Here is a 25,497-nt window from a genome sequence, read left to right as displayed (position 1 = left end):
AGCACGCGCCTTCACTTCCTCCTTCACTGACTGCGATCTTTACCCTGAAGAGTGCAGCATGAAAAGCTTTGGTCACTATTATGTCGTGTTTGTTTGTATCCATATTGAAGTTCTGAAGAACTAAACATCTGTTTGTTTATAATATACAGTGTGTCTGTATATAATATGTATATATATATGTATATATGTATATATATATATATATATATATATATATATATATATATATATATATATATGTATATATATATATATATGTATATATATATATATATATATATATATATATATACACACACACACTAGTAGTAAAGCCCGGCGTTGCTCGGGCTTTCTTGCAAATTAAATGAATGGCTGTTGGGGGTTAAGGGGTTAGCGGTTAGGGTTCGGGTAGGGTTAGGGTTAGCTGTTAAGGTTAGGGTTAGCTGTTAGGGTTAGCGGTTAGGGTTAGTGTTAGAGTAGCTAACCCTAACACTAACACTAACCCAAACCATAACCCTAACCCTAACAGCTTGGCGTAGCGGAGGTAAACAGCGCCTGGGGCAAAGTGGAAATTTGCGTTCCCCGTAAGCCTTAAATTTGAGTGCATTTGAATGGAAAATCCCATAAGGGATATCGATTTATCGATTTTTTCGAATATCGGAAGTGTTATGGAAAAAATTTATATCCAATGACCTAAGTTGGACCAAAAGCCATAATCGTACCAAATTTGGATGGAATCGGTTGGAGTTTGTGAAAATGCATCAAAACGAATTTTGAGGGCCTCTTATTGAAGACAATAATATCATCAGTATATCTGCCAAATCTTGTTTCATTTCATGCAGTAACAAAAATTTGATGGTGGAACAAAGAAAGGGGCATGCCGAAATATTAATATATATATATATATATATATATATATATATATATATATATATATATATATATATATATATATATATATATATATATATATATATATATATATGGGGGTTGACTCAGCCTGTCATCCTTCCGAGGTCGGCTAAATGAGTACCAGTATACTGGGCCGGTGTATACCCCGGTTAAAATAGGTGTACCTTATCCCTGTGTCGTAAGAGGCGACCAGGGTTGCGTCAGGAAGGGCATCCGGCGTAAAACATGTGCCAAATCACTATGCGGATCATACGGATGATCCGCTGTGACGACCCCTCACGGGAGCAGCCGAAAGAAGAAGAAGATATATATATATATATATATATATATATATATATATATATATATATATATATATATATATATATATATATATATATACCTCCCATGCTCCTCGAGCCGAAACTGCTGCATAAAGCAACCAAGAAGGCCTACCCAAGGTAAGTGCTATGCTGTATCAGACCTTATCAAGAGGAGCATGGGAGGTGTTAATTTATTTATATAATCCAAATCATCTGGGTTTAGTTGATTAGGTGAGAGTTGATTGGCTGTTCCCTCCATTCACAGGTGAGAGATGAGTGGGTCTTTATATATATATATATATATATATATATATATATATATATATATATATATATATATATATATATATATATATATATATATATATATACATCTTCTTCTTCTTCTTTCGGCTGCTCCCGTTAGGGGTCGCCACAGCGGATCATCCGTATGATCCGCATCGTGATTTGGCACATGTTTTACGCCGGATGCCCTTCCTGACGCAACCCTGGTCGCCTCTTACGACACAGGGATACGGTACACGCACACACACATATATATATATATATATGTGTGTGTGTGTGTGTGTGTGTGTGTGTGTGTGTGTGTGTGTACCGTCTTTGATTTACCATAGCATTGCTTTACTTAGCTTTGTAATTCAAATAGGTGTATTGTACTTTCTACTTCTCTTGAAACTTTACTTTAAAATTTGTTTTGAATTTTCTTTTCTCTGTAGCGAAAGGCACACAGTAATTCCAAGCTCAATAGCATGAGGAATGGATGAAAAGTTATTGTCAGCGCATTGAACAAATTCCATTTCCTGCCACCTTCAGTCAAACTTCAGGCCTGGCCAACAATGTCATGAAACACAGGCCAGAAATGTTCCCGAGCCAATCCCACAATAAGTTGGAAATAACTGGGGCCATGGGCCGGAAGGATTTCTGAGAGGGTCGTGTGCTGGAAGGCTAGCTGGAAGTATTGTGAGATACTTTGTCTTTGAATCTCGGCTGAGCAATGAATTGTCATCCTGATGTTTCGCAGGCAGGGCAAGGCATCAATGTGTGTGCAATCTCTCGGATTGACATTACACTATTCATCCGATCTGCCGCCATTAGTTGTTGGATGTTAAAGAACCCACGGTGTCCTTCACGAAGAGTCGGTGAGTTATCGCCAGCGGCCCGGCACCCTGCCAAAGTCAAAATTCATGCTGTAACTTACAGGAGGCACTGCATCAGTGGCACTGCCATGTCCGTACAAGAATTACTGATAATCTGCAGCATATGAACGACGATGATTGTCACTTCAAGAAGTCACACATTAAGGAGATGTCGGGACTTTTTTTTGTTTGTTTCTGCCTGAGGTTGTTTTTTTTAAATCTGGAATATAAATATTTTGTCCCAGAGGGATGGTGTTCGCAAGTTTGATGTGAGCTGAAGAAATTATTGCACTAAACTTCATGAAAACAAAACGTTTCCACAGGTCGGTTTCACAATGATATTTTGCTCGTTTAATTGTTATTTCTTCGTACAGCACTTCCATGAGTGTTTGCATTTCAAATTGAGGTGGGAAATTTAATTTGGGGGGGGGGGAGAATAGAGCAATTACTACCATAAATTTACAGTTGAAGTTTCTGAAATATATATATATATATATATATATATATATATATATATATATATATATATATATATATATATATATATATATATATATATATATATATATATATATACTTAGCAGCGGCAACACTGCTCAACAGAATCCTTCCACTGGAGGTACGTACTCTTTTGTGTCTATTCTCTCTCTGTCTATTGTCTCATTCAGTTCAACAGACCTGAACAACGACCCAGTGTCGGAGTTGCGAGTTACATCACAAACTCTATTTCTCACTCTCCGTGTCCTGCTCTTACCCCTGAAAACCCCCAGGAGTAACATTGCCTGCACATTCCCCCCCACCCCCTCCTCTTGTTTGTCTGTGTGTTCTACTATCCTCATAACAATGATAACTCCATCTACATCTCTCTCAGATGACATGGACCAACTTGTAACCACCCAATGCAACTCTCTCTTCCTCATATGTGGTGATTTCAGTTATCACAATGCAATTGGCTGGGTGTTGGTACTTCTGTCAACGGCCATGGCATGGCATCAAAGGACTTCTGTTGCAACAATGGGCCTGACTCGATCTTTTAACTTTCTGACCCAGATTTCTGCCATTGGCAAAGCCTCCTTTCTTGGTTTGTGATTGAACATTTTTCGTGCTAATGCCTCCTCTTCTGATCCAATGCTCCCAGTGGTTCATCTGATCACGTGTTTATAAGAGTCAACATTTTTCTGGATATGACCAGAGAGCCACCTCAGCACTGCTGAGTATGACCACTCCCTCAGGCTGACTCTCAGTGACTGCTGCCATCTCACTTCAGGACTTGTCTCCTCTCTCCACCACTCTTGATATTAACTCAGCCTGATAATTATTCTGCAGACACCTGCTCTGTCTCTTATGCATAGAATAATTGTCGCTTGTCCACAGTTGTCATATACCCCTCCTTCCACCCATTGTACACCAAATTCTGCAAGTGAGCAGTTGCCTTGAAACAACTTGCCTTCTCTTCCTTCAAGACAAATCTGACGAAGGCAACCTCATATCATTGTGCAAAGCCCAGAACAATTATGTCCCCACTCAGGAAAGCCAGGAAACAACATCTGGCCAACCTCAAAAATGAACTTTCAAACTTGTCTCCTTCCTCAAAAGCCTGGTGGTACATTGTTAAATCTTTCTCTGGTGTATGCTCGCCTTCCATCTCTTCCCTCACTTCATGTGGCTCCACAGCTGACTCTGCTCTTGAGAAGACAGGGCACCTCAATTCTGTGTTTACGTCAAAATCTTGTGTTTTGGGCAACCCTCAATTCTGATATTTCAACTGGCCCAGACAGCATCGGCGCACGAGTCTTCAAAACCTGCTTTGCCGCTATTGCAAATCCTCTTTCTGCTCTGTTCACCTCATCATTTGCCTTCGGTCACCTGGCCTGTGCTCAGAAGTCAGATAACATACAGCATCTGCATGACACAGACATGGTGCAAAAACATCTTAACTGTCGGCCAATTTGGCTTATTTGTAATCACCATCAAGGTAATGTAATCCATTTTTGCAGTTGACATCAAATTCCTCCTTTTCTCCAAGAGCCTGATCTCACACCATCAGTTTGGAGACAGACCATGTCACCCTGCACTAAACATGGTGCTTCTGCTCTCCAAACAATGGATGGAGGTCTTCAGTCACAGTCATGTTGTCAGGGACATCTCTCAACATGTGTTGAGTATTTGATACAGAATGACAACCGCCTTGCTCTCCATTCCCTCTGTCTCTGGTCTTGAGGACCACATCCTCTCATGGCTGACCATCATCCTCCACTCTCCAAACTAATGTGTCACTCTAAACGGGATCCTCTCATCTTTCATCCCTGCCCAGTATCCCTCCAAGTCTCCCTCTACTTTGTCATACTACCCTGTTGTTTGTCCCCACTCTCTTTCCACTGTTATTAATCTCCGCCATCGAAGATGGACCGAGGTTACTGTTTTCACCCCTGTCTTGTCTGTCTGTCTGTCTGTTTGTTTGTTTGTTTGTTTGTTTGTTTGTTTGTTTGTTTAACAGTATTACGGAAAAAACTCCTGGACGGATTTCGACGAAACTTGGTGGGGGGATTAGGTATGGTCCAAGGATCATGCCATAAGATTGTGGACTTGGTCCAAAGTCCAATATGGCCGCTATGGCGGCCATTTTTAAAAATATTTGAATTTTTGTTTTTGCATTTCTACATGTTTTAAGTGATTTCCAACCAAAAAAAAAATTTGTTCGAGAAAAAAAACAAACAAAATTTTGCAACTTTTTTTCAAAAAAAATTCGATTTTATTTAAAAATATTTGAATTTTTTTTACATTTCTACATATTTTACGTGATTTCCAACCCCCCTCCCCCAAAAAAAATTTGTTGGAGAAAAAAAAAAACAAAATTTTGCAACTTTTTTTTCAAAAAAATTTCGATTTTATTTGAAAAATATTTTAATTTTTTCTTTACATCTCTACATGTTTTAAGTGATTTCTAACCCCCCTCCACCCCCCAAAAAATTTGTTAGAGAAAAAAAAAAACAAATTTTACAACTTTTTTTTCAAAAAAATTTCGATTTTATTTTTTTGGCGTTTCTGCATGCGTGTCGATCTAGTTTAGTTTATTCAATCGTGGTTCAGTAGAGTCTGATCCGTTTTGATCTACAATGAATAGGATATCAGGTTCACTTAAGTGACCCAGCAGTATTGGCGGCAGAGGTTTTGCACTATACCGAGTGCTCCCCCTCAAGTTTTGTTATGTTACATCCTGGTCCGTTATGTGTTCCTGCTCCTCCACGAGTCTCATCTCTGGATCCAAAAACACATTTTCCTTTTTAAATGGTTGTTGTGTTTTTTTTTCTGTCAATGCAGGACAAAGATGTGAGGAAGACGTCATTGTACATTTACATAAATAACTAGAATGACACTCAGTAGAGCGCATACGTCCACCAGACTGAACAGTTTACATTGTGTATCCCAATGATAGGCCTGATCTGAATAAAAAACGAATCGGCTTGTTCTTGTCAACTAACCAACTCATCCACCATGTTTTGTCAGAACTCGTCCACAACTTTCTGAAATATCTTGCTATGTATGCCTAATGTTGGCTTAATGGCTTAAGTGGTGGGCTTGGTATCTGAGGGTCCTCAGTTCAAATCCTGCTTGGCTGTTGAATTAATACCAGGTGGAGTTGATTTTGCTTTATTTTTTAATGGGGAAGAATCACAACATTAATTCTCGTAATGAGAGAGAGAGAGAGACAGACAGACAGACAGACAGACAGACAGACAGACAGACAGACAGACAGACAGACACAACCAGCAACTAAGATGTTTGGCTTAATGTCTGGAATAAAGATCAAGAGTCAGGATAGGAGATGACACAATGTGGTAGTGCACTGCCTGTTTAAATCCCTGGAGGGAAGAGTGGGAATGAACGGCTTCCAGAAGGCTATTCCATCGATGGGAGAACCGAGGAATAAAGGTGTTGAGTTGTGCATTCAGCCTTTGAACATAACAGCTTTCATTCAACCACCGCCGTTCATTAATCTTCCCTGCTCCGTTGCTTGTTTGCAGCATTATGCATGGGATTAGTTTGGAGCTGATAATGTTGAAGACGAAAGGTGAATATACCTTTCAAACATGCCAGAAATGCTTTCCACCAATTGGCTCATTGATGGGTTTTGCTTTTGCGAAAATTGGTCTCTTTTATCTGTTTTTCTTTTGTGACTCCATCACGATTTATGCTGGATGTTGTTTGGAATGGTTCCATATAAATGGTCTTCCAACTCCTCCATTCATTCTGTTCGGCCTTTTCAAAAGTATACTTTTCTCCAAGCATTCACCATGATTAGACGACACCAATTAATGACAATCTATTTTATGAATTGATGTTATAAAAATTGATGTTGATTTTGGATGGCTAAAGATTTTATTGATATCATTGAAGAGATGGGAATATTTATTTACTTTTGTGTTTTTTTTTTCTCTTCATATTTCATATCCTCTGAAGTTATTATCTGTATCTTGAAAATAATTTTAAGTGTTTGTGCGTTATTCTTTCACGGCCGAACCGTAACACCTAGAGGCACCAACTTTTAGGTGTAGGTACTTCAGAATCTGGTCAAGGTTTTAAGCTACCACACATTGGCCTTGATGTCTGTTTTGAGTCCATCAAAGTCAGCTCTAAAGTGTATATTGGGATGTGGGGTCAGGCAGTGCTGCCGCCGGCCCACAGGCAAAAGGTAACCACCATGAGGCCAATAACTCCATCGCTTTTCAATGTCCAACACAAACAGGAGCTCCCACAGGACAGCGCCGATTACCCCCTGTTCCCCCGCCCACTGAGCAGTGCCGAGTAGCTTCTCTGGTTTTAAATATTCTTCATATCTATATTTTCATATCTTTTTTTTATGAGAGCACTTGTGTTAATGGACTAGACTGTCATTTGAAGTAAGTACACACAAATCAAATTGGGTAGTGGTGGAGAGTAAGGTGGGGGGCTGGGCTGGTAGGGGTGCCAGGCGAACAAAATCAAATTAAAGGAGAAACAAAGTAGTTTTGAGGTTGGGTGAGGGGGTGTGAAAAAAAGGGGATAAGGGGATTGGGTGGAGTTTTGAGGTAAATGTTTGGAATTGAAGAAAAAGGCAGGGCGGGGGGGGGGTGAAATCACCAACACTTTTGCTTCCATATTCTGTCCATAACTCATGCTCACATTGTCTGAAATAATAATCATTGCTTGGTTTTGTTCAATGGATAGTGGCCTATTCTATACACAGGTGTCTGCTTATGAAAGAGCAGAATAACAGTGGCAAGGGTGAGAAGTCACAAAATGGGATGAAATGACAATAGAACAACTTGAATGGCACTTGTAGTGCACATATTCTCACCTCGCACCTTCATTCTGAACAAAAATACCATCATTAACAGAACAAGCTGCTATTATGGCCCATATGCCCATAGCATCAATGCACCCACCCTATTATGTCACATAGTTTATTGGCCTGAGTTATGAATGTCATAAATTAATTTCACTCGCATCAGATATATGAAGTTTCAGACTTTTCAGATAAAGATTTCAATTTAACCAATTATGGCTGGAATACCAACACTTCACTGATGATGTCATTGTTATCAGTTATCACCCTATTTCCCACATGGTGAGTTGATAACATATGCCAAGTTTCAATTATTTTGTTGAGCTGTTTTGGAGAAAGTGATGTCCAAATGTTTCCTTTAATCCAATATGACTCGCAAATCATGTGACCTATGTCCTCAGAGTAAGCAACAAAATATTTTCCATGGGGAGTCCCTCCTATGTTTAACATTTCACATCGATCGGACAAGCAGTTGCAAAGAAAAACATTTTTAAAACAAAAATACACGCACACACACACGCACGCACGCATTGTGATTGTCTCGCATCCCCTTCAGGACGAGACTAATAACATGTACATCCTTGACAGAACAAGGTTAGGAATTGCATATGAAGGCTGGAAACGGTGTCTCATTGGGTGTAATATGATGTTCCGAGGTAGAAATAGGAGAGACCATAAGTTGGAGATGGGTAACAGAATTTAAATTATAAAGGGAAGCTCTTGAGTTAACAGAACCAATAAGTCAGGTCCAAGGGCGAAAGAAGAAGGAGAGAGGAGGGAGTGATTTACTGGACGTTCAGAGTTTGTGAGGGTAAAAAGGCAAGGGTTTCTCTTTCAATACATGTAACCTCTCTCCTCTGCTCAAACCTTTCTCCCTCCTCCAAATCCTGGTGGCGACTAAGTGTGTTTCTGGTGTATGTTCCCCCTCCATCCCTTCACTTAACTGAAATGGCCACACAGCTGACACTGCACATGAAAAGGCTGAATGCCTAAACTCCGTGTTTGCAGCTAAATCTTGTGTCCCAAACCCATCACTTTCTGAACCCACCTTACCCAGTCGCACCCAGCTGTACCTGGACTCTGTGTCCTTTTCTCTTGACAAGATGGAGAGCTTGCTGTCTAAACTCAAATCAGATTCTGCAACCGGTCCAGACGGCATCAGCCCACGTGTCCTAAAAACCTGTTCTGCTGCTCTTGCTCACCCTTTCTCTGGTCCATTCACCCTCTCATTTGCTCAAGGTCATCTGCCATCTGCTTGGAAATCAGTAAACATTAACGCTCTGCATAAAGAAGATGTGAAAACCGATCTCTGCAACAACGGACCAATTAGCCTTCTCCCAATCATCAGCAAGGTTGTGGAATCCATCATCGCTTCGGATATGAAATCCTTCCTCTTCTGCAATGGCTTGATTTCTGATCATCAATTTAGATTCAGACCGGGTCACTCCAGGAGGGTCCATAACACAGGAAATCTCATGCAGGACCTTGGTACTGGTTTTATCATGTTTTCATAAATGTAAAATTAAGCAATCTATAGACCTCCAAACTTGTCTCCATAACCTATAAAAGGGGATTTATCTTTAAAAAGTGGTTCAATAAGTGGTACACATACTCGACATTGCCTTCTTATAGACACGATATATATAGACACCAGAATTAGGATCCGAGGCCTCTTGGTTGCTGAGTTTTATGCTATTTTAGTATTGGGTGGTGGCAATTTTGTAAGATGGCTGCCATAGCCTTCATCAGCAAAATCTAGGATAGCACTATATCTAATTTTGTTTGCAATAGCCAACTGATTATGTCTACCAAGTTTGATGCTTTTATCAAAAAGTGCACGATTCATCGCAATATTGCACCTATCCGCTGTATGACATACAAAGCTTTAAATCACAGCCTGATGGAGTACTGCTCTCCCCTATGGGCTGGTGCTCCTGCCTCTCACCTTTCTCGGCTTCATGCTGTGGAAACCAAGGCATTTAAGATCATTGGTATCTCTCGCGATGAGGCTGTGTCTTTGGATCTCTCACTCTCTCACCACAGGCAGGTCGGTGGTCTTTCTGTCTTGTACCATCTCCTCTCTAGCTCTGTCTGAGATTTGTCCCCCCATATACCGCAGAGTGCTCAAGGTCCGCCAGCAACTCCTTTCTGGTAAAACTACCAAAATCAAGAATTACTGCTCACCTTCACTCTTTCATTCCTCTTTTTTTCCCCACCGTTGGAACAAACTCCCACACTCTCTTCAATCCCACTCTTCCCTCCAGATCTTCAAAACAGGTGTTCACCAACATCTCTTATCTTCCCCCATCCAAAACCATGGTCTTTTTCTCACCCTGTTAATCCACCCCAAAACCACCTCCTTTAAAAAGCCTGTTTTCCTTCCTGAAAGTCCCTGTGATGTAAGGACCTGAAAGTCCCTGTAATGTCCATCTTGTTTACCCAGTCAACCCCACCCCATCCCTCTCCCTTCCACAGATCTCCTCATGTCTCTGTTTCCCACTGCTTTCTGCTTCCCTCTCCTGCCCCTCTTGTCTCCTGCTCCCCTTGTTGTACGTTCTGTGTCCATCCATCCATCGGGACCAAACACTGTGCAGATTGTCGGTGCCGCCGAAACAGTCTCCTGGGCTATTGGGCACAATCCTGAATGGGTCACCACTGCAACAATACCAGCAAGTTGGAACTCATTTTTGCCGACCTCAGAAGGATGACAGGCTGAGTCAACACCACCTGGTATTAATTCAACAGCCATGCAGGTTTTGAACTGAGGACCCGAGGATCCCAAGCCCACCACTCTAGCCATTAGGCCAACACCAGGTGTTGATGATCTGTTTGTTAGCTCTTATAGGAGCCTCGATATTGTATACGAAAATTAATCTGGAGGGGACTGGGATTGGGCAGAAACATAAGAGAGTAAGAGTAGCAATAGCAGAATATAGTTGTTATTTTTCTCTTCTGTGCCTTAATGCTAACAGTTCAGGGTTGGCCACTTGGATCAACCTTCTCCATTCCACTCTGTCTTCCGCATCTTCCTCTCTAAATCAAACGCTCTTCAAATCTCATTCCACCAGCTCCCTCCACCTTCACTTATGTCATCCTCTTGATATTTTTCATCTACTTGGCTAATTCCCTGCTTTATTAATTGGTTTTCCATCCTTTTTCCTCATCACATGCTCAAACCAAAGCAACCTAATCTCTCTAATCCTTTCTGTGATACTTGCAACTCCAGCTCTCTTGCATATCTCCTCATTCCTCACCTGGTCTCTTCATGATACTCTGAGAATCCTCTGAAGCATTCTCATCTCTGTCTTCTCCAGCAACTCCTCTTTGCTTTTTCTCAATACCTATTTTTAATTAACCAGCCTTAATCACTGTCTTCTGGAATATAACTTTCAATTTATTGGTATCCTTCTATCACAGATGACTTCATTAACCTCCTTACATTCGGTCTATGCTGCCTTCACTCTATCCTGGATTTCTGCTTCACAACTTCCCACTTCCTTTTGTGATGAACCACGGTACGTGGTTTTGTCCACTTGTGTCAGTTCTCCTTACACCCCTTATATCTACAATCTTGGCTTTGTCTTCACCAGTCTTACCACACACCATAACCTCTGTATTTCTGGCATTAACCTTCAGGCCTTACCTCTGTGTTCTCCTGACATTCCAGCACTCTTATCTGCAGCTCTTCCTTTGACTGCTCTTATGACAAAGTTGTCTGTGAACAGGAGCTCCCACAGTTCTCCATCTCTGATGTTGTCACTCAACATGTCCATTGCTGTTACAAAACGTAAGGGATTTCGTGGAGAAACCTGGGGAGACCAACCTCCACTCTAAAATATTGTGAGTGCCCATTCATTGGCTTGACCATAGCGTTGACTCCCCGCGTACATTTCTATCACGATCCCAACAATCTTCTCAGGTTCACCCTTCTTCCTGAAACACCAGTACACCACTTCTCTTGGAATCCTATCAAATGTCTTCTCTCGATATATGAATGCCCAGTGCACAGTCTTAGTTTCTTCCAGTCCATAATATTTTCTTGAACCTGCTCATGATGAAAATCACATCCACTGTTCCCATTCCTTGCATGAACCCACACTGCATCTCATCTCTTTTCACAATCTCCCTTCGCCTTAGATCGAAAATCCTCTCCAGTACATTCATACGATGCTCCATCGATTTTATCCCTCTGTAATTTCCACAGTCTAACTCGAAGATGTCCCTTTTCTGTTTGAAAATGGGATTATTATGCTCTTCCTCCAATCATCTGGTATCTTCTCATCACTCTGCAGTTTCCTCGTCAACTCCACCATCCGCCTATCTCTCTCGGCTCCTAACGCCTTCACTAACCCGATCACAACTTCAGATGGTTCACAGGCTTTCCCTCTTTTCATTTTGTCAAGTGCTTTTCCAACCTCCTGCATTTGAACCTCCTTCACAGATCCCTCAGTATCCTTGGTCTTGCTTGGTCTTCTCCTGCAGTTTCACAGTCTTCCATCCTCGTGTAGCTCTCTCTGCTTTCTCTGGACTTTCTCCTTGAAGAGGACCAGATTTTTTTTTTCCTGTCTGATTATACAGTTTAATCTTCTCCCTTCTCGTCCTCGCGCCTTGTCTTTTCTTTCTCCACCTCATGTCCATGACTAACAGCTTATGGTGGCTCACCCCTGCTTCCCCCAATCAAACCTTACAATTCATAGCCTACTTCTTGTCACTCTTTCTTACATATATGTAATCAATGTGGTGACGATTACCTCTACTTTTGTGGGTTAACAGATGGTTCTCCTTTCTGAACCTGTATTCACAATAAATTGCTCAATGCTCCAATAAATCTGAAGAATCCTCTCCCCATCTTAATATATCCTGCTATATCCATTTCCTCCATGTTCCAATTCAAATCCACCCACTTATCGTCCTACTTGGCCATTTAAGTCTGCACCGATTATACCCTTCTCTCCAGCAGGTACCCTCCCGACTCTGGTCTTCCAACTCCCCTCCGAATGCCTTTCTCCTAGTCAGAACACCCAGTTTATGCCGTGTATGCTGAGATTATATTCACCGGTCCATTTTCCATCACCAACTTCGCTAGCATCAACCGATCACTAATTATCTTCATTTCAAGTGTTTTCCCTTTCCACTCCTTCTTCAATCCAATATGACTCCAACTGCATTTCTTTTTCTCTATTCTCAACAGTAATACAATATGGTATTCTCGTTATTTTGTACTCTTACAAGTCCGTTTTGTCATCTGTACACACAATATGTCAACTTTTCTCATCATGGTGTCCACCTACTCTCTCTCCCCTTTTATTTATTCAAATATATATATATATATATATATATATATATATATATATATATATATATAATTTTAATATATACAATGTCAAGGCTCCCCTTGCCTGTCATTGTACCTAAAATTCCATGTTCTAACTCCGATGCTCTCATTTTTCTGCACATGCCTCTTTAGCAGCAGCCGCAGCCGCAGCCACAAATTTTCGACTTCGCACAACAACTAGGGGTTGCCGCAGGATGTCACGTGAAGGGGAGGGCCTAGCAATTTCAAAACCACTGAATCCGAGATGCATATTGGTGTTCGGATTTTTTTTTAACTGGCGGAAGACCTTCCTGCCATGAACTGATCCAACCGGATGGGTGTTTTTATTTTTCGGAGACACCATCTCCTTCATGGATAGACATGAGCTTCCAAAGGGAGCTCATCCGCCCTTTGTCAGGTGTTGGTTTTAGTTCTGCAGGGTGTCACAATCACCCTTCCCACTGGCAAGCCAGTGAGGGTGAGTCGCTTCAGTAGCTGACAACCTGGCCATGTGCGGACAACATGACCATTCCATAAAGCTGTAAAGAGCTGCATGGTCACAAATCTGACTGTGCGAAGCAAAAACGTTTATCCTGAAACTCAGCCTCTTGTAACCAAAGGGCAATGAAACAGAGCGCCGTAGATTGCACAATCTCATGTGGGGGAAAGCTTGGAAGCAGGATCACCATTTTACAGTGGAAAACCTCCTTGACATTTTGGATGAATAACCTGTACCCTATTATAAGCTGATCATGGCTAGGGAAGGACTTCACCTTGCATTTGGCATCATTAGGGTATTGGAGTCCATTCCTGCTGTGTGAGTGATTACATTCAAAAATTATCATGCCAGACTGGTTTTGATGCAACTTTTTAAAATTTCCACTATATTATTGAATGTGCTTTTTTCAGTAAGCAATGTTTTCAGGCACAGGTTGAACGTGAAATAAATGAACTTCGTTATTTGTTTCTGTAACAAGCTATCGGAACCCAGAATGAAGTGGAAACTGTTGTTTGTATTGATTTATATTTATTAAAATGATCATGGCACTAAAGTTGGACTCCGTGTGCAGTGGTATTTGCACAGTTCAAAGAATTCTCGACAGCACCATCAGATATGCTGGAAGTTTGGGATGGTGATTCAGACCAGGCTCCGTCTCTTATCAGCTTGTCTGGAGAGCACACTGGTAAGATGTACATGGTTATTCGATGAATTGCAATTGAAATGTGTTGAGGTGGTTATGTTGTGTCAACAAATTATGTTTGGTAGCTGTTTATGTTTGGATATAATCTGACTTCCTTCGAAGAATTGCCGGTGAACTAATCGAATATTTCAGGACATTCCTGCTTTGAATATAGTACATTCAACCATTAAGACATCTGGCACAGGGAGGGATGTTGGACAAACATTGGACTTGGGTTGGCATCGTTGTGGTTGTTTCATATGCCTGGTGTTGGCTTCATGGCTAGAGTGGTGGGCTTGGGATCCGAGGATCCTGAGTTCACATCTCCCACTTTGCTGTTGAATAAAAACCCGGTGGGGTTGACTATGCCTGTCATCCTTCTGAGGTCGGCAAAATGAGTGCCAGCATGCTGGTATCCTGTGTCGGAGTGGCAACCCGTCCAGGATTATGTCCAATAGCTAAGGAGACTGCTTCGGCAGCACCAACACTCTGCACAGAGTTTGGTCCCGATGGATGGATGGATGGATGGATGGTTGTTTCGTACACACATTGCAAACATTGGTTCAACATTGGCATTCAAATGGAAAGACTTTTTATTGAAAGATGTTTTTTTTGAGATAGAAATACACAAGGCTATTAGTTTTGTGGATAATGACGTCCTTTGGCCAATGTCAGGTGTTGACCTGCCAATGATGGATCAACATTGGCATGATGGACCGATGTTTGACCGATCATCTAATCGACTTTGTCTCAACACAATGGCCACTGTTGTTCCAACGTTGGTCCAACGTAGCTGTGCCAGCTTGAAAGTGTTGTTATTTTTCCAATAGTTTGATTAAATTTAATTGGCAAATTACTTTTTAATAAGTATAGTCCAGTCAATGTACAATTTAACCTCAAACAAATTGCTATTTCTTTAAAAAAAAAAAACTTCAACAAATACAGAAATACTTTGAAACAAACGTTAAAAAAGTAGAAATAAAATCTACTTGGTGGAACATGGTTTATTTAGATGTAAAATATTGAGTGAGACACAAGATGTCGTTTGTCCTGTACAGTCTGTCTTACAAAGCAAGGGAGAGAACTTTTCAGACTGATGTCGTTCCGCCACCAATTTTTTTTTTCAAGTGATGTGGAAAGTGATGTTGTACAACAGTTACATTCAGATCAAAGCACCATGCATACGCAGGACTCACAGATATGGAATCCAGCCTGTCATGATTCATTGTCTGATACTTCAGAGGGAATCCAAGTAAATAATCACATTCCAGTTTCACCGGAGGATGAGGACTTGAATTGAACAGTTCTCTTTCTCTCCCTCTTTGCTATGCAGTACAAGGCTGTGGGGTAGCATCATTGGCTGAGGGCACAGCCGTGCCGCTGATGCAATGCCCTCTGAAGGTTAGGGCAGGGATTCGTAATTTTGATATGGAACAAGCGATAGCTCACCTACTCTTCAGGAAGGACACTGTGGGATCTTGAAGATCCATCAACTATTGCTGTCAGTTGGGACGCTCATTTAATATCCATCCGAGGGACAGAACACACATAGATGCATCGCCTTGCCTGTAAAACACTGGATGACAATTTATTGCTGGGACAGGATCTGTACCCAGGTGAGACATCTTCGAGCGAGTGTGGATACCTCAACGTCATCCTTTCAGCCATTGAACAGCTAACATTGAAGGAGGGAAACCACAGGGTAACCTCCCTGGGTCAGATTGTGGGAGAGTGTGTCGGAGTGGTGCTGAGGTGTCGTCCACCAGACGGTGGTCTCCTTGGGTTATCCTGAGGCGGTCCCTTCAGGTAGGTGCCTGGAATGTCCTATCCCTAAGAGAGGATGATCACCTGTCTCTGTTATGATCTGAGCTCAAGCATTTGGACATCGTGTTTGCAGCTCTCTCTGAGGTTCGGAGACCGGATTGCGGCGAGATAATGGTGGGTGGTTACACCTACTATTGGTCTGGTCGCTCTGATGGTTACCATACTCAAGGAGTTGCTGTAGCTGTGTCCAATAAGCTGACCCCAATGATAATTGAGGTAACACCGGTCAACGAGCGTATTATGAGACTAAGGATTCGTCACTCCTTAGGTGTCATTTCCCTGGTCTCTGTCTCTGCTCCGACTGAGGCGAGTGATCTCACCGTGAAGGACACATTCTACGCCACACTCGAGTCTGTGGTTGATCAGTGCCCCAGACGAGATACACTTCTAGTCTTAGGGGATTTCAATGTATTGACTGGAACTGATAGGGATGGTTATGAGATGTGTGTTGGTCCGCATGGGTCAGGAACTATGAATCAGAATAGCACTAAGTTCCTTAACTTTGCAAGAAGTCATGGACTTAGGGTGGCTGGTTCATGGTTTCAGCGCCCACAAGCTCATCGCTGGACTTGGTATTCCAACGCTGGCGGTGTGGCAAAGGAGATTGACCATGTCCTCATTGACGGTCGTTGGAGGATGATCCAGAACTGTAGGGTCTACCGGAGTGCTCAGTTCCTCAATACTGACCACAGGCTTGTTGTAACAACTCTAAAACTGCACCTTAAATCCTGGAGAATGGTACCATCCCAGCCGAGGCTGGATGTTGGCAAGCTCAAGGATGAGAGAGTAGCTGAGGAGTTTGCGAACAGGCTGAGTGGACATTTGGGGTGTCTGGGTGCTTTGGGGGGTCCTGAAGAGTTGTGGATTACCTTCAAGACCACCGTCCTTGATGTTGCCAGTGGATGTCTTGGAACTCACTGCAGGGCAAAGAAGAATTTTGTCTCTGAAAGGACACTGGATACCATTGACCAGAGTCGCAGGGCCAGGCTGAATGGCAGAGCTGAGCTGTTCAGGGAGCTGAGGCGTAAAACTGTATGTGCACTGAGGGTGGACAAGGAGGCCTATGTGCGAGTAATCTGTGAGGGGGTAGAGCATCACCTGTGGACAGGTGATTCTCGTCCCGCTTACAGGGGAATTCGTGCCTTGCGTTCATCCAAGCCCATCCCTCGGAGCACTGCAGTTAGAGCAGAGAGTGGTAGGCTCTTGACAGAGGAGTCTGAAGTGAAGGCCCGCTGGGCCGGTTACTTTGAGCGGTTGTTCCAGCCTGATCCACCAGCTGTTGAGTTGGACGTCAATGGTGTTGCAATCCCTGTTGCTGACCCTCCAATCAATTGTGGTCCACCTTCGCTTGTGGAAATACGGGCTGCGGTGAACCGGTTGAAACAGGATAAAGCTCCAGGGATCTGTGGTATCCATGCTGAACTTCTCAAGGCTGGTGGAAATGCTGCACTCGTGTCATTGCATGCAGTTTTGTTCTCTGCCTGGAACACAGGCATCATCCCAACTGACTGGAAGAGGGGCCTTGTTGTCCCTCTCTGGAAAGGGAAGGGTGATCGCCAAGACTGCAACAACTACCGAGGGGTGACGCTGCTCTCAGTGCCGGGCAAGGTCTTTGCTCGGATAATTCTTGATAGGGTTCGCCACCATCTGCTTTTGCACCAGCGTCCAGAGCAGTCAGGCTTTACACAAAAGAGGTCAACGATTGACCGTATCCTTGCACTTCGTGTCCTCACCGAACGCAGACGAGAGTTTCGGCAGGGGCTGCTTGCAGCCTATGTTGATCTCTGTAAAGCGTTCAATTCAGTGAATCGGGATGTCCTCTGGAGGATTCTTGGTCTTCGTGGGGTGCCACCAAAACTGATCGATCTGATGTCTGAACTCTACTCTGGTACTGAGAGTGCTGTGAAGTGTGGTGGTACCATCTCTGACTTATCTCCAGTTGTTACTGGAGCTCATCAGGGGTGTGTACTGGACCCCACACTTTTCAGCACTTGTATGGACTGGATTTTAGGGAGGATGTCGGAAAAATCAAACTGCGGTGCATCGTTTGGGAATGTCAAGATCTCGGACCTTGATTTCGCAGATGATGCAGTCATCTTTGCGACGACTTTAGACATCCTTTTGGGGGCCCTCGAGGTGCTGAATGAGGAGTCGGAGCTGCTGGGATTGCGGGTTTCTTGGGTCAAAACTAAGATCCAGGCTTTCAATGACATCTTGGAGGCTGCTGTCCTGTCTGTGCCTGTTTGTGGTGAGGATGTTGAGTTCGTGGAGAGATTAACTTACCTTGGCAGTGATATTCATGTCTCTGCTGGCTGTGAGTCAGAGTTCAATAGACGTCTGGGTCGTGCCTGGGGAGTCATGGATTCACTGGATCATCGGGTGTGGCGCTGCCGGTACCTGTGCGGGAGGACGAAAGTCCGAGTCTTCAGGTCCTTGGTGCTTCCAGTCTTGCTCTATGGATGCGAGACTTGGACTCTGACCAAGGATCTGAGATGGAGGATTAATTCCTTTGGTACCAGGTGTCTTCGGAGAATCCTTGGCTATCGCTGGTCAGATTTTGTGTCCAACGAGCGGTTGCTGAGAGAGACTCAGATGAGATTTGTTACCTGCATAGTCCGTGAGCGTCAGTTGCGGCTGTATGGACATGTGGCTCGTTTTCCTGACACTGATCCTGCTCACCAGATTCTCTCAGCGAGGGAGTCTCATGAGTGGAGGAGGCTGATGGGCCGACCACGTGCCTCGTGGTTGCAGCAGGTTGACCATCATCTCAAGGAGATGGGGATGTGCCTGGCATCTGCCTGGGGGATGGCCAGACGGAGGCCCCTGGAGTACCGGCGGAAAGTGGATGCAGCGATGTGCTGTTCTGACACATGCTCCCATACCTGATCTGACTTGAACTGACGAGTGGTGAAGTGCTCAGCAGATAAGATGTGTTTGGATGGTTCCCTTGGCAGAGTACAGAATAAACTACAAGAAGTGAAGGCTTTCTTGGTTCCTTATCATACTGTACGTCTTTGGATGCAGTACATGGAGTTGATTGATTGACTTCGCCAGTTCATCAAGGCAGAGAGTGGACAGGGAACTGGGATCTTCACCTGAAGTTTCTCAAAGACATGCTGCCGTACTTTACTGTTGCTGGACACAACACATACGGGTGGCCTGAAAGTTGACTTGCCATTCCCCAGTGAAGCATTCATTCTTTAAACTCTTTTAATATTCAGGTTTTATTGTGCAGTACTTACAATAATTAATCAGTCATTGTATCTGTATGTAATCCATCATTCCCTTTGCACCACTGGATTAGTTAACAAGTCATTTTAGACATCATTGGTGCAGCATTTGTGGAGTCACCTGTGCTAAAGAGGCCACGACTGCAGCGTGCAATTCTTCAATCGTCCTATATCGGTTTCTTGACACTTTCTCCCTGACGAAGCTGCACAAAGTGTTGTCTGGAGTCGTTAGATCTGCAATACGTGGTGCCTAAAGCTATCCACACTTGAACAATTGTTTGGCCGATGTGTGTGTGGCCCTTTCATGCACCCAAACACAAGCACCAACTGCCATGCCGTCTAACTTTTTACTGACTCCCGCGTCAGTGATTCGGTGTTTCCACATACCACGGTGGGGGAGTGCAGAGGGGAAGGGAGGGAGGTACGATAGATTCGCGTGGGCAAAGTGACTTTCAGGCCACCCTGTACACTAATTATCTGTGTATATATTTACAGCGAACGATACAAATCAGGCTCCCATTTTATTTGTTGGAGTGACCATTACCGGTTGGATTATATCATCAGACAAGGTTATTGAGCAGGTGTTGATGAGAAATATGAAAATAACAGGAGGACTTTGCACGTGCTTGAGGAATGAGTGAGTCTCAGCGTGCACAGTGGCTGCTATCAATGTCAGCTTGTCCTATTGTAAACAGTGCCATGTCGGAGCTCACTGACACAGACTTTGTATCAAGTGAACAACACAAGGACATGACAGAAGCAAGACAGAAACGAGATGACAAAGACACGATGCAACATCTTGAGTTCCTCCAGGACAGAAATCCATTTGGCTCAGATTCATCCCTGCGAAACATTGCCTCTGGTGGTACAGCTGATGAAACCGTAAATGCTGACAATGAAAAGGAAGTTGCGAAAAAGATTATTGAGTCAAGGAGTGGTTGCAATGTCATCGAACATACTTGCATGAAGAAAGATCAAGTTGTGACCGTAAGTCACACGTCTTCTGATAAGGTGGATGGCGAGTCAATACATGTAGATCCTCAGCCGCTGTTTCAATGGTTGGTGACAGCTACAAGTGCTGTTACTGAAAATGTTGCAGGCATCCTCAAATACAAACTTTGTACCCCACCATCTTCATTATTTGAACCATCTGGACGACTACGATGGGCTGGGCCAATATACCTGCACTTGCCGAAGCGATGTAGACTATCGGAGAAGGGGCTGAAACGTTTCTGCCATCAGTGGAAGAAATGTTGTACGCAATAGATGGTGGATCACTTCTTCAACGACTCCTGTGGCTGAGAAATTCAACATCGGGTGAGTGCTGTTTGCAGTATGTACGTGGACTATGTTCAAAGAAAATACTCGAGTCCAATCATTGTCTTTGATGGCTATGAGGCAGGCCAAACCACAAAGGATGTCACACATCTAAGGCATTCAGGAGGTGTTATTGGTGCTCGGCTTAATTTTGTTGAAGACATGACAATCATGTCAATCAAGTAAATTCTTGGCTAACAGCACGAGATTTAACAGAGATTCATCAACATGTTGAGCAGGACAATTCAGAACAATGGTTGCCAGACTATTCATGCAGAAGGTGATGCAGACCTCATTGCCCAGAGTGCAGTTGTGACATTCCTTTCGGGAAACGAGCTGAAGTTTTCTGTCAAGAAGTGTTGATGGCGGACATCATACCAGCTGGTGACGAGGCTCTCATTGGTTTATACAATGGCATGCCTATTGAGGACTTCGATGTCCTGCATTGCCGAAGGTTCTGTGAGAAGGTGCCAACAAGTTCTGCCTTTGTGAAGGTGCACACACTCCTTCCAACAGCAACAGCAGCAGCAGCAGCACGCTATCATAATACCCGTGTGTGTCTTCATGTTCCACAGTGGATGGGGAAATCCAGCAACGTGGACCCAGAATACCGGGAATGGGTACAAATTCAGGGTAAGCTTGAACCTCGAAAACCAGACCTACCACCGGCTGCAGATGCTCTTCTTGGAGAGATGCGGTGTAACTGTAAATCAGATTGTGATTAAAAATAAATTGGTGTACCTGCGAGATATGGCCTGCAATGTTGTTCTATTGCTTGCGGTGACTGGAGGGATGTTAATTGCATACATTTGGCTCATCTTCCATCTGACAGTGTTTGTGATGAACTCTGACTTACCATATGTGATGATCTCGAAGAATGTTTGGGGATTTTTCTGCAATCTGCGGATAACAAGATAAATTTCAGTGGAAATAAATGCTGGCTGATGAAAATAAATTGCTCTTACTGAAAATATGAATTATTGTCAGAAATGGTTAGTTTTGGGATCCTGATTGTAACTGGAAGCTGAGTCCATGTTTTAACTTCGTTTATCCAGACAAAATCGACCGCACAGCAGAGTTCCTTGAACAATAATTAATGAACTGCTTTAAAATCATATTCCACAATATATTTCTCTATGTATTACATGACAAACATACGTATGTCCTCTTCCTTCCAGCTTTACCATTTCGTGAGTTTATTGAAATTTGAATTCATGACTTGCTGAAGTACTCCATATACCCTATATTTAAGGATAAATTTCAAAATGTTCCACCAAGTCGATTTCTGCACACTTTTAGTTTGTTATTCAACAATATTCACGCTATTCATGACGATAAAACTACATTGACCCTTGGTAGAGTACATACCTCTGCCAGGCTGAACATTTATGTTTTGTGTCCCACTCCTCCTCCTTCCTCCTTCGTATGCAGCACAAGGCTGAGGGTTGCATCATTGGCTGAGGGTGCGGCTGTGCCACTGATGCAATGTCCCTATTACCAGTACAATGGTACTCATTTTGCCGACCTTGGAAGGATGACAGGCTGAGTCAATCCCACCTGGTGTTATTTCATTGGTGACAGGGACTCAAACCCAGGACCCTAAGATCCCCCCAGCCAGCCACCCTAACTGAAAGGTCGACACCATTCTTTTTTGTATCCCACTGATAGGCCGGATGTAGATCCGGAACCGAACCCAAATTGAATCGGCTTCGTCTTGTCACCTTTGTCACCTGCCCAACTCAACCACCAAGTTTTGGCATAACTCGTGCACAACTTTTTGAGATATCGTGTTTCATGTAGTTTTTGACTATATCACTCAATGGTGAAGAATCGCTTAAAAATTTATAGGATCCAGATCCGGATCCAGATGTTCACCAAAATCGAGCAATTCATCCTTGTCACACAACGAACTGTCCACCAAGTTTTGTCCAAATCCGTCCAAAACTTTGAGATATCCTGCTCAGAGACGGACAAAGAGACAAACAAACGGGGGTGAAATCATCACCTCCATCCACCTTTGGTGGCGGAGATAATCATGCATTTTGCAATTTGTTTGAGGTTTGGCCTTTTTCACGGTAGATTGACTTGATTGGGCTTTCTTCAAAGGACAACATTGCAGGACAATATTCGACATCATTTAATTTGTAGCGAGTGCAATGCTTGTCATTTTTTGGCTGAGGAGTACCATCATACGGCTTTTCATTCGCAAAATAGTAAACCTGACGGGGTCGAGGGCGAAGATAAGCTGCCGGGGAAGGTAATTCTCTAGACACGTGAACCAGGATGAACCAGGCAATTGGAGATACCATGACGTGAGTGGGTTCTGGTTGGACAGAAACGTGTCACGGTTTGGGAAGGAATGGAAGGAGAAGGAAAAACGAGACACCAATGTGATCCGAAATTAATAATGGTATTTAATTTAGATTCCATGTAAATGCATCGTGAAATTTAATGGAAATTATGCAACATATATATATATATATATATATATATATATATATATATATATATATATATATATATATATATATATATAAAATGTGTCACGTATCTTGATAAAGGGAGGATTTTTGTTTTTTTTGAAGAGAAACGAGCCTGTCAGGATAAACAAGAAGGAGGAAACCTGTTTTTTTGCACAGATTCTTTTTTTTCTTTGAATTTCTGAATTTCTAAATTCCTCTTCACTTGTGCTTTTCTCTTTGAACCAAGCATCTTATGTTCACATCTCTCATTCAGTCATCAATATCACCGAAAGAACAAAGCAGAAGAAGGCCGCTTCTTGTTCTTTCTTCAGGAAAACATAATATTGGTCCTTATGCGACTTTCTTAGCTCGCTTAAAGTTGTACGTGACACCCTCCGAATTGTGCCTCAATCACAACTTGTATTTCCTTCTCCTTTATGTTGACATCTAATGGAAATTTAACAGATTGCAGAACTTCAAAAAAGAAGAAGTCATCATTACAATGTTTGTCAGAGATCATAAAGTTTAAACCTGTCTTGCATCATCTAGAAAAGATGAGAAGCACCCACCGGCGTTGTCATGGATTCTCATTGATGAGCTGGTATTGTTCCGATCTCTCTCCACCATTAACAAAATAACAAACTCTCTCCACGAATTTACAAACGGATTATGTCATCGTGATTAATGAGAGTAAGCTTATTCACATTCTTCTTTCCGGCAGGTGAGAACCTTCCACTAAGCGCCAGCAGCCACATCATGCTGAGGTTTACATCCCAAGCTAACAGTAGCCAACGGGGCTTTCACCTCATTTACCAAGGTATGCCACCTCCACTAGCCACTCTCACAACCACATATTAAAGCAGATGTTTCGATATTCAGCTCATAATGTTTCACGATCGACGATGGACTCTGTTCTTCCATTCAAAACATTTCCACGTTACTTACATCTCAAGCAACATCGCTGATGCTGTCCATTTGGAGTTTGCCACCTTCTGCGACCATATTAAGGTTGTTGGGTTCTGTGCCGCTGTCACCTACAAGCCAGAAAGCCCTCCAAAGTATAAAACACCCGGTTGTAAATGTTGGTGATCACTTTAATAGTCATCATATTGATTTTGGGGAATGTCAAGCCAAACCCTAATGGGAAGCAGCTGCGAAATTGGGAAACACAAATTACCATGTTGCTTGGCCAAATGTGATTTGTGATTACTATTCAGATCTCTCCTGGTGGCTTCAGTCAAGATTCATCCAAACTATCCTGGTATATCGTGTCTGATGATTCTCTTCATAACCAACACTAACCGTCACTAATTCGCATCAATCTGCAACTCCCAGTGACCAAATGTGCTCAAAATCCCAGGTGGAACTTTCACCAGACAAAGTGGAACATTTACTGTAAAATCTGAGAGCACAGCATTTTGACTGTCCCACTCCATATAATAATATTCAAATTGAGGAATGTTCTCACCATTTCTTCTGTACTCTTTTTGAATCTGCAAGGGCAATTCAACCCATGGGGTGAGCTCGCATCTCGTTTACGCTTCATGCTTTAAGTTAGGTTGCGCCTACACTGCTTCAGTGGTATCAAGTCCATGTATTGTGGTATACTTCATTTTTTTTTTTCTTCATAGATGCTGCTCTAAAATCCATGCAGAGCAGAATCAACATCCCAACTCAACTTATCATTGTAATGATGGAAGTTCTGGAGTCTCACTCTTTGGCTTCATGCTGCACAATGATCACCAAAACAAATCCACCAATCAGTCAGGCTAAACTAGATCACCAGTCACCTGCTGCACAATGTAAGAGCCATTATAGACAAGGCTTAAATACATGGTGCTGATAAATGGAGGCAGTTAAAGTACAAAGAGCTGATTTAGATTGGCCTTGAAGTCATCTCATTGTCTGAATTGGAAATAATGTTACACAGTCTGAAACCTGGCATCACTCCAGTTGATGATGCACATTCCACCTGAGTTTCTCAAGCACATTGTCACTTCTGCTTTCAACTGGCTTTCCCAGTTCAAACGGAAGTTCTCAGCAAGATGAGGTTTCTCAACATCTGGTGCCAATCAAGTATCATCACCCTTCCAAAGCCAGCCAAGGACTCACGATGCAGTTATCGCCCAATGTGTTTTGTTACAAGATAACAACAATGAAATTCTTCAACAGATATTGGCAACAGGGGGTAGTCTTCTGGTAGTTCAGTCAGCTGGGTTTCCTCGTTGCTGCAGTATTTGTTATCAAGTACGAGCACGGATAACCTTCATCGACGATCTGTTCTGATAAAACGGCCACCGCAAAAACAGAGCCGTGCTAATTATCCTGACTGAGTCCAACGATACCATGTGACATTTTGATACCTGCTGACGAAGCTGTCCAAAACCTTGCTGCAACGGACTGACAATTCATTAGAGCTCTTCCTTTGAAACTACCCATAATTTTTTATTGCATTTTGGTGATGAAATCAATTATTGAGACCTCAAGTTAAAGGTCTCCGACAAAGATTTG

At 42.8% G+C, this 25,497-nt stretch overlaps 1 protein-coding gene across 3 annotated transcripts in view; it reads left to right on the top strand.

The window, feature by feature from the left end:
- The window catches only part of LOC147027167 (CUB and sushi domain-containing protein 3-like), a 1,179,270-nt gene that overhangs the window by 749,753 nt on the left and 404,020 nt on the right, over positions 1-25,497 (top strand). For all 3 annotated transcript variants that reach the window (XM_085883358.1, XM_085883359.1, XM_085883360.1), the window contains 2 exons: positions 14,043-14,156; positions 23,708-23,803. In XM_085883358.1, the coding sequence (XP_085739484.1) occupies positions 14,043-14,156; positions 23,708-23,803 (210 nt within the window). The remainder of the gene's footprint in view (positions 1-14,042; positions 14,157-23,707; positions 23,804-25,497) is intronic.

Source organism: Eptatretus burgeri, chromosome 5 (genome assembly GCF_056783735.1).
Source record: "Eptatretus burgeri isolate ZD-2024b chromosome 5, Ebu_testis_v1, whole genome shotgun sequence".
Lineage (NCBI taxonomy): Eukaryota > Metazoa > Chordata > Myxini > Myxiniformes > Myxinidae > Eptatretus > Eptatretus burgeri.
This window is presented reverse-complemented; position numbering and strand designations above follow the sequence as displayed.